This window comes from Lactuca serriola, chromosome 7 (assembly GCF_051521515.1).
Source record: "Lactuca serriola cultivar US96UC23 chromosome 7, Lser_US96UC23_V15, whole genome shotgun sequence".
NCBI classification, from domain to species: Eukaryota; Viridiplantae; Streptophyta; class Magnoliopsida; order Asterales; family Asteraceae; genus Lactuca; species Lactuca serriola.
In genome coordinates, this window is record NC_136414.1 from 12207170 (window position 1) to 12217694 (window position 10525).

At 36.9% G+C, this 10525-nt stretch overlaps 2 protein-coding genes across 2 annotated transcripts; one reads left to right on the top strand and one right to left on the bottom strand.

Moving 5' to 3' along the window:
• Positions 1-1204: 1204 nt before the first annotated feature.
• LOC145063056 (GATA transcription factor 4-like) lies at positions 1205-2631 on the bottom strand. Its single transcript, XM_079010652.1, has 2 exons — positions 2117-2631; positions 1205-2013 (listed from the first exon to the last, which is right to left on the bottom strand). The coding sequence occupies exons 1-2, from the start codon at positions 2414-2416 to the stop codon at positions 1411-1413; spliced, it is 903 nt and encodes a 300-aa protein (XP_078866778.1). The 5' UTR covers positions 2417-2631; the 3' UTR covers positions 1205-1410.
• Positions 2632-3638: 1007 nt separating this feature from the next.
• LOC145063734 (uncharacterized) lies at positions 3639-4663 on the top strand. Its single transcript, XM_079011320.1, has 3 exons — positions 3639-3653; positions 3728-3847; positions 3905-4663. The coding sequence occupies exons 1-3, from the start codon at positions 3639-3641 to the stop codon at positions 4661-4663; spliced, it is 894 nt and encodes a 297-aa protein (XP_078867446.1).
• Positions 4664-10525: the final 5862 nt, after the last annotated feature.

The following is a 10525-nucleotide window of genomic DNA, read 5'->3' on the forward strand; positions in this document are numbered from 1 at the left end:
CTCCTATGTATGTGTGGATACATATATATTACTTGTAATGTATAATTCAATTAATGCAAGACAAATATCACACCTATTACCGACGACCCTATAAAACAGAAATTTTTAGTTTCAATTAAAGGTAATGTTTTGGTTTTGATGATGTGGTAAAACCATGTGTCTAGGGTGTGTGAATCTAGTTGATTAAGAGATTGATATTGAGTATACCTTATGCGCAGTTGGTGACTCGTTTATCGAGACATCAAAATACCTTCTTTTAAGTTCCCCATAATAGAGTATATTGTGAGCTGATTGCTAGTTGGTGAGATTTCGACAATGTTAAGTTAAGTGCGGAGATTATTACAATTATTTAGGTGCTTTATTTTCACAACACAAAATATTTTTGGGACGGCTAAGCCTTCAAATATGAATTTTTTTAGAAGTTGGTCTCCTTGGTATATTCAAATTCGTAACAAGAGCCAAAAAATTGATTTGAAGTGGATTTGTTTGATGCAAAATCATAATTTTATAATGTAATTTTTGATCTAAGACCTCCCTAGCTTTCTAATAAAAAAAATTCATTAAAAAAGTTATTATTGCAGTAAAAATTAAAAACTAACATGGATATTACTTGTTTCACTTATTCTAATTATCATCTAGTTTCACTTATATAGTTCAAACAAATTAATAATAAAAAAAGGATAAAACGTATGACGTATTCGACTTTTATGGCAAAAACAGACGGTTGTTTTATTGTTTTTTAAAGCAAGAATATGTAACAAATTTGATGTGCTGCCATATTTATATATTGAGTTAAAGTTACTATTTAGATTACAAGAGGCAAGTATCATGTGCTTTGATACTAAAATGAGATAAACACATGCAAATAAGGTATTTTAAAGTTACATAATGATACTATTCCCTATTATTAAGAAGTATTTTAAAGTCATATGTGCAAACATGAGTATTATCTTCAATTCAACTATATATGATTTAAATCACACATGATTATATCAAACAAATCATAATTATTTCTTCATTTATAATATTTGTTTTCCACGTGACATTAAAAAAGTAATAATTTTATAATTTTAAATTACTTTGTATGATATCTAAAAAAAGAAAAGGGTTCATGAACCGAACCGGTAACAAAGCCGGGTTTTACTATCATACATGTTCGTACAGGGCCTATCACGTGGAAGGTCATCACTCATCACTCCGGTAGTTGAACATTTAAGTAACCTCTTGATTAATTTATTCAGAAAATCAATAAAAATCGATGATCATCAGATAAAGAACAAAGTCAAATTACTGAAACTATTTTCTGATCGATGATCGCAGATGTGATGTGAATAACAAAAGACGAAAACCTGTGAAATTAATTAAAGGCGTTAAGGATGGTGAATGTAGTTGTTGTAGAAGATGATGATGTCAGCAGACCTCGTAGTTGTTGCGGTTATGGTGGTGGTGGTGGCGGACTTGGTGATGATGGTGTCCGCCGCCGTAGAGTTGATATTCAGACGATGGTGACTGTTGTGGTTGGCCGACGGCGACAATCATCTCCTTTTGTCGGCGGAGCTCCATTACTTTCCGGTGAGAGTTGGAATGCTGAGTCAGGACAAACGTTGGACTCGCCGCCGGTCGATACTCCGGTACCAACCTCCCGGACTTATACCTCACGCCGCAAGCGTTACACAGCGTCTTTGGCCCTAGCGGCCCGGTTCTCCACTGCGGCGTCTTCTCCGATGCGCAGTGCGTGCATCGACGGACTAAGCCAGGTTCCGACGTTGTATCGGAGGATGACGTAGGCGATGAGTACGTTTTTCCGGAGATCGAAGTGGTGGGTAACGGCGGCGTTGATGTCCAGTTATTGTTGTTTGTAGGTGCTCTGGTTCTCTTGCTTCTTGATCGGTTATGAAATGATGCGTTCTCCGGTCGATAGTTTATAGTTCCAGCCAGATTATTCGCCGGAAAATCGCTGAACGAATCGTGAACAAAGTTCGATAGCCATTCAAGCTCCGCCACGTCATCGCTCTAACAACAAATTCAACAAAAATCAGTTACAAAATATAGACAGTGTTATCAAATTCCAAATAAAAAATTGAAGGTGACGAAATTAAAGGAGGCGAGAGCATACAGGCACACATAAGTCGTCGGTGAAGTCGGTGGAGTGGTGGTGGTAGGTGGTAGCAATGTCTCTGCTACCATTATTATTGTTGTCTTCATTAATGTTGTTAACTCCATATTGGAAATGGCAGCCAGTGGCGGTGGAGGTGAAGGTGGAGGAGGAGGAGGAGGTGACGTTGTGATGGTGGTGAAGTGTGTCAGTGGCGGAGGCAGTACAGAATAAGTCGGCGCCATGGTCGTTGGAGAAGTCAAGTAGCTCGTCAACGCCGGAGAAATCCTGTCCGGACGACGACATTCCATAGATGTCCATAGATCGCTCCTCCTCCTATTAAAAATGCTTCTCCGGTGGTGGTGGTGGTAGCGGCGGCGGTGGAAGAGAGAAGGGGATGAATGGAATATGGAAGGAGTGAGAAAGGGGGATGTTATAGGGTATTAGACATAGTACGTAGCTTTGGGATTAAGGGTTCCAGGGGGAGGGAGGCAATGGAACGTGGGTAGAGTGACCATGCAATGTGAGGCTCTGATCACCATTTGCTTTCTTCACATTTCTTTATCTCTTTTTCTAAAGTAATAAGTAATAACACATATTTAATTTAATTAAAATATTTTAAATAGGCTTTATAGTTAAAAAAAAAACAAGAGGAAATTTATTATAAAATATTACTTTTTTCACATGTATCAGAACATATTCATATGTTTTTTATTAATTTTGCCAAGTTGTTTAGCTATATGATCATCCCATTATGAAATCGACTATTTTTTGAAACTACCAACAAAAATGGCATGACTTAGATTATAGGTTTTGCAAAAAAAATTGTATATGCATATTATTTTGCAAAGTAATTTTTCTACCAAATTGAAGAATATTGATTTTTTTTTTGTTCTTTTTTGAATCTCTATTTTCATTTTGTTACATTTGTAAAAAGAAAATAATAACTAAAACTAAAATATATCATGATAATTATGTTCATCTAACTATTGGTTAGTTTGATTATGAAATATTATTCTTAGGTATAACAAAAGAGAAATTCACGTGACCGACACTATTGAATCACGTGATGAGTGAAAGATAGGGATTATGATCCCGATGCACAAACAAACGAGTCACGTGCACCCTCATGTGCTCACTCGCTAATTACAGCTTTTCGGGAGGATTAATATTAATAATTATTAATTAATTAGCATAAACCCTAATATTTTTTACCCAATGTTCTTGAGTTAAAAATCGAGGAAATGAAAGCTAAGGAATGAAAATCTATTATCTCTTATATTTGGAGGAGATATTTTAACATAGTTCGTAAGTTTTAGTAAATGAAAAAAAAAACGGGAAGAAAATATAATAAAAAAATAGAATGAAAAAAAAATCGTATTTGTGTTCCTTAGTGAGAATTTTTTTCACCTCCAAATCCCTCCGATTTGGGAAAATCATCCATCTACTTCTTAACTATTATCTCCTATTCTTTCAAAAAGATAATCTCAGAACAAGATATAGTAACTTTTTTCATCATTGTCTCATCTCTTGTATGCAGGCGATGCCTTGTTCTTGGGTGAGTGGTCTAAAAGGAATATTGTTAACCTAGCCAGAATTCTGAGATGCTTTTATGTGTCTTCTGGGTTGAAGGTTAATTTTAACAAATTAAAAGTCTATGGTATTGGGGTCCCGAACCAAGAAGTAGTTAACTGGTCAACTCCATTAGGCTATGAACCGACATTTCTCCCTTTTACCTACCTCGGTGTTCCGGTGAGTATGAACATGAACCGTGTGGCCTCTTGATCCGTGATTGTGGATAAACTAAAGGCAAAATTATCGACTTGGAAAGAAAAAACTTTGAGTTTTGGTGGTCGGGCTACACTCGCTAAAGCTGTCCTTGGGAGTATACCAACTTACTACCTGTCCATTTTTGATGCCCCGAATGGAGTCATTAAATCACTTGAAAAAATTAGAAGACAATTTATATGGGGCGGGGCCGCTTGTAAAAAAAGTATTAACTGGGTGGCGTGGGAAAAGCTTACAGCCCCAAAAGCTGTGGGAGGAATAAGTTTGGGATCAATCCGATCTTTAAATCTTGCACTTCTCACCAGATGGTTATGGAAATTGAAATGTGAACCAAACTCATTCTGGGCTCAGGTCATCAGGGGACTACATAACCTGCATGGTGACCATGCTCAGTTCCAGACAAAGAGTAGGTGGACGGGAGTGTGGAAAAATATTGTGAAAAGAAAAGCTGCACTTGCTAGATTAAATATTCCTCCCGAGGAGGTAATGCAACTAAGAGAGTCGGGGAATAGTTGGACATCACCGTTTGTTGTGGACGGTGAATTCTGCGTGGCAACACTTCGGGATATAATTGAAAGGGCTTCCTTTCCGGTATGTGACGGTGTATTCCCATGGCTCAAGACAATCCCATTAAAGGTATTGTGTTTCGTATGGCGGGCAAAACAAAATCGTATTCCTTCGGCTGAAGCTCTTAAGAACAGAGGAGTTGCAATGCCTTCGACTTTATGTAGTGCTTGCAGTGAGGCGAATGAATCGGGGGATCATATTTTGGTGTCATGATCAATAGCGAAAGAGGTATTCCAGTCGATTTTCCAATGGTGCAAGATCTGGACATGTGATTTTCACTCGGTCGCGAGTATCCTTGGCTTTGCATATAAATGGGGGAACTGCCCTGAAAGGAGAAATGTATTCACGACGATTGTGTTCGCATCCCTTTGGTGCCTATGGAAAGCCAGGAATGAAAGAATTTTTAAAAAACATCGTTATGAATCGGCGAAAATCATCTCTGATATAAAAACCCACACTTATGTATGAGTTAAACATAGAGGTGGATATGATAAATTAGATTGGAATCATTGGGTTAATTCACCATTTCTTTGTAACTGAAAATGTGATAGCACCTGTTCTAGCTTCTTGCTAGTACGGTTTTGATATAATATGTGACATCCCCATTTTCACGGCCAGAAAATACCGATTTTGTTTATGCTTTATAAAAATCAGAGTACTTCTTTTAATAAAAATGTTGCGGAATTTGTTCCCAGAAAAACATGATAATCACGTTATCAAAGCGTTTCTAAAGAAATATATTTTTATTCACTTTTAAAACATTTGGGATGTCATTGTCAATACAGAAACATAAGCATAAACAGAACTTACATTCATTACTCTAGTGATCTACATATCTTTTAAATCTCTCAATGTAATGTGACCTCATATCAACACCTGTGATATAAATAAACTGAGTGGGTCAGGTTGGGAAACCTGGTGAGTACATAGGGTTTTCAACCCACAATAAATAATTATTATGTTTAAACAATCAAACAATCAACCCAATTACCCATCCCCATTATCTTCTTTATTCTTAAGGATCTACCCTAAGAATCAGTTATTTCTCATTCATTCATTCCTAAGGATCATCCTAAGGAAACAACATGAAGTCCATTGTTGCCAATGACACATTGGTCAAGCGCAGCTGCTAATCTTGTCACTTAGGCGCAGCTGCCAGAATTGGGACATTTTCAATGAGGCGCTTCTGTCGGTATTGACCTTTAAACGCTACTGTCATGGTCATAAGGCTCTCTATTAGGCGCAATTACCGATACTGTCCTTAGAGCACAGCTGCTAGGACGTTTACCGTAGATCTAAAACATCTACGGGTTGTGGCGCAGCTGCCAGTGCTCATCTATAGGGTACTAGGTCCACTGCTGCCAATGTATACCTATAGGGCACTAGGTCCATGCTACTAATGTTCCTCTATTTCAGCTTTTATCCCTCATCATTCATCTACCCATGTTTTACCCAACATATTTTGTAGATATAAAATACTTTATACAGTTTACATCATTTAAAACATGTATAAAAATCTTTCACCAGCATAGACAACAAGTATTCAGACAATATGCACACATAGCACGTAATTTATAATAAAATACTTCATATCTATGTGTAAGCTGAAAGTAACTATGCACTCACCTGAAAGGTGGTGACTCAGCACTCGGACAGCGCTTCGATACTCTCAAAACAATTTCCTTCGATAAAACCTAATATCAATACCACTAGGGTTTAGTCTAACGATAACCGCGACAAAATAATAGTCTGGCTATTATTATTATTATTATTATTATTATATAAGCGTTAAATAACACTCAATATAACTCATAATAATAGCCCAAATACTCATTATAAGTTCCTAATAATGTTACTATATTAACACATAAGCTATACTAAAGATAGGGTAGGCATAGCTCACTTACAACGGGTTTTTCTCGAAAATCGGGCTTCGCTGGAGCAGTGTTTCCGAGCCGAAAGACCCTTTTTCTCGGGACTCTGGGAGCCTCGAGGCTTCCTTCGGGTGCTAGGGGGTTTACCTAGACTTTAGGGGGGTTAGGATAGGCTAGAGAGAGAGTGTAGAGAGAGAAAGAAGTGGGGAAAGGTGTGAGAAATGAGAGAACCCGAAACTTCTATTTATAGGGTGAAATCCTGACGGACTCGCCGAGTCAGTTCCACGTGTCGTCATCTGATGGCTTTCCTTGAAGAGAAAGCCTTGGCCCATATTCAGCCACGTCACCCCTTTTGCTGCAGCACCCTGCCGACTTCTAAACCCCGTAACTTTCGCATATGAGCTCCGTTTTCGACGTTATTTTTTTCCACGCGTAGGTAAAAACAAGATCTACAACTTTCATTTAGACTCGGTCGGCTAATTCTCGACCGATCTCAAATTTAACAGTAGGAGACGTTTAGACTGTTAAATGACCGCGAAGAATTCGTAACTCCTTCATACGAACTCCGTTTTCGTCCATCTTTTTACCGTTGAGTTCCTATTAATGAGATCTTCAACTCTCATTTAGGTCACGTAAGCCAAAAACCTCTCGAACTAAAATTCGAGTTTCGGGCCGTGCACTGCTAAGCCGAATCTTAGAAAAATCATAACTTCCTCATACGAAGTCGGATTTGGGCGTTCTTTTTATCGACGCTCTTAGTTTAACATATTCTACAACTTTTGTTTAGATTTCTAAGGCTAAATCTCGCTCTATCGAAAATTCACTATTTTACGCTTCCTGGTGCCGTGCCCGTTTTGCCGTAAAACTTCGACGGACCATAACTCCTTCGTTATAACTCGGATTTCGACGTTCTTTATATGTACGAAAACCTTGAGACATATTCCACAACTTGGTTAAGATTATTTATTCTAAATAATCTTTTGTTGAAAATTCGTTTTCGACCCCTATTTCCTCTAAATTGACTAGCCCGGATTTGCGGGCGTTACATAATGAAATTTTCTTTTGCAGGTTCAAAAAAAAAAAAAAACCTCTGAAACAATGTCCTTATTTTCTTTCATTTATTTTCATTTCCTTTCTAAATTTTTCCATTCTCCTCCTTAACATATAAAATCAAGAACACAATTTTCTTCCTTAAAAAACTCGAGAACAGGCGTTGGAACGTGCATGTATTCATACTTTTGGAAATGAATACCACCATTAAATGTTGCGTCAAATCTATTTCTAGGCTAAAAAAAATTTTGTTTGTGGAAATTTTAATAAAATTATGTATTTTTATTAATTTTTTGGAAATAGAACTTTCCTAATGAGGTTTCAGACCAGTTTTTGCGCACTGACTAATCCCCGCTGCAAACATGAGACTATGTCTCATGCCTTGGAGTCACTGTAGATGAACCTCCACGGCCACAAGGGTCGAGTAGTGTCAAGATTTGAACATGGATCAATAAGTTATCTACTATATTTTCCACATATTTTACCAAGTCACCATAACCTTGTACACATATAAATATAAATATATATTGTATATTTTATTAACCATTAGTGGTTATGTTATCCACCGTGAGAGCTTAGAAACGATATATGTTGTGTCCAAAACGAAGAAAGTGTGGATGATATATCGATTCTTAAACATGAGTATTTGGAAATAAAGTGGGTATGAGAATGTGTCCCACATAGGAAAAACGAGCAAACTCTTAGTGAGCTTATAAACATAGATGTGTAATGAGTTTACAAGCTTCTATGTGGGGTGTAAATCATGTATTTTGTAGGCACGACCTACGGACACGAATGCATCGCGAATATGTTTAAGGGAATTGTGTCAAACATGAGCCTCCATCAACCAACGTGATTATTTACTAATTATTTAGTTGTTGTACCATGGGAACACACTACACTGCGAATATGTTTAAGGGAATCGTGTCAAACATGAGCCTCCATCAACCAACGTGATCATTTACTAATTATTTATTTTGCAGATTTATTAACGAAAAACAACAATCCTAAACAGATTCTCTTTCGTTAAACTGTTTCAATCGAGTTTGTTTCGATTAAATCAATTTTTTTTTCTTATTTATCATTTTTATTTATGCTAATCGTGTTATATATGTTTTGTGTAAACAATTTCGTTTGTGGTTCTAATTATTCGTTTGAATAATCTTTTCATAACAACTGGAGCAAATGAAACACCGACTCCTCCCCCTGTTGTGAATCAGAATGCTACCACACATGTTCCAAACACCATGTCTAATCATGTTGAAAGACCAGAGAAGTTTTGTGGTCTTAACTTCAAGAGGTGGCAGCAGAAGATGTTCTTCTATTTAACCACACTTAACTTGGCTCGGTTCCTTACAGAAAATGCTCCCCAAGTTGCTAAGGGAGAAATTGACGTTCAATCTGTGAGCGTGGTGGAGTCTTGTAAGCATTCTGAATTTCTATGTTGCAACTATGAGTTGAATGGGCTAGCTGATGCACTTTACAATGTCTATTGCAAAATTGCAATGACTAAGGAACTGTGGAAATCATTGGACAAATTATAAGACCGAAGATGCTAGAACCAAGAAGCAAGTTGTTGCAAAATTCTTGGAGTTCAGATAATTGACTCAAAATCTATTATAAGTCAAGTCCAAGATCTTCAAGTCATTGTACATGATAACCTTGCAGAAAGGATGGTTTTCAACGAGTCTTTGCAATTTGCATCAATAATTGAAAAGCTTATTCCCGGTTGGATAGACTTCAAGAACTACCTTAAGCATAAGAAAAAGGAGATGACTATGGAGGAGCTTGTGGTGCATCTTCACATTGAAGAGGACAATCAGATGGCCTTGAAGAAAGATGGTGGTGTTGATTCTTTAAAGGTTCATATGGTGAAAGTTGGTTAAGCTTCCAAGAATAAAATCAAAGGAGCGAATAAAGGAAAGGAAATTGGTAAAAACCTAGGCCCTAAAGTTGGAAACTTCAAGGAGGAGTTCAAGTGCTACAATTATCGCCAAATTCCAGAGAATGGTGGATCGATATGGAGTTGGTGGCTAGCAACCTAAGAGGGATAATCACTGTCAAGCAAACATGGTGAACGATGATGTGGAGTTGGCGGCCATGATTACAGATCTTACGACCATGATATCGAAAGTGAATATCTTAGATACAAATTCAAGAGAATGGTGGATTGATATCGGAGCTACTTGTCATGTGTGTCATGACAAGAGCAATTTCAACACCTACAAGGATGTTGATAATGGTGAGAAGCTCTATATGGGAAATTCAACCACCACTAATATCAAAGGTGTTGGCGATGTTCTAAAAATGACATCGGGGAAAGAGTTGAAGCTTAAGGATGTTTTGTATGTTCCAAAACTTTGTAAGAATCTCGTGTCGGGATGATTGTTGAATAAGTCTGGTTATAAACTTATGTTTGAGTCTGACAAGATTGTTTTTTCCAAAAGTGGTATGTTTGTGGGAAAAGGATATGCTATGAACCGCATGTTCAAATTGAATATAATGGTGACAAACAAAATGAATGCAACAAGTACTAAATCTACTTATATGCTTGAATTTTCAAATGTTTGACATCGTCGTTTAGGACATGTAAACTACAATTCAATTCGTCGTTTAGTTAAACTAAATTACATAGAAAAATTTGATATTGATTCAAATCATAAATGTACCACACATGTTGAAGCCAAACTTACTAGATCTTCTGTCCATACGATTGAAAAAAAAACCAAACCTCTTGATTTAATTCATACCGATGTGTGTGATTTAAAATTGATTCCTACTAGAGGTGGGAATAAATACTTCATCACGTTCATCGATGATAGCATTAAATATTGCTATATATATATTTACTTAAGAGTAAAAATGAAGCCATAAACAAGTTTGTCGTGTATAAAAATGAAGTTGAGAATCAACTCAACAAGAAAATCAAGGTGGTTAGAAGTGATAGGGGTGGAGAGTATGTTTCTCCATTTTCTGAATTTTGTTCTCAAAATGGAATTGATCATGAATTCACAACACCCTATTCACCTCAACAAAATGGTATTGTTGAGAGAAAGAACTGTACCTTGGAAGAGATGGTGAATGACATGTTAATTAGTTTTGGTTTAAGCCAAAACATATGAGGGGAAGTTATTTTTTTCGGTTAACTTTC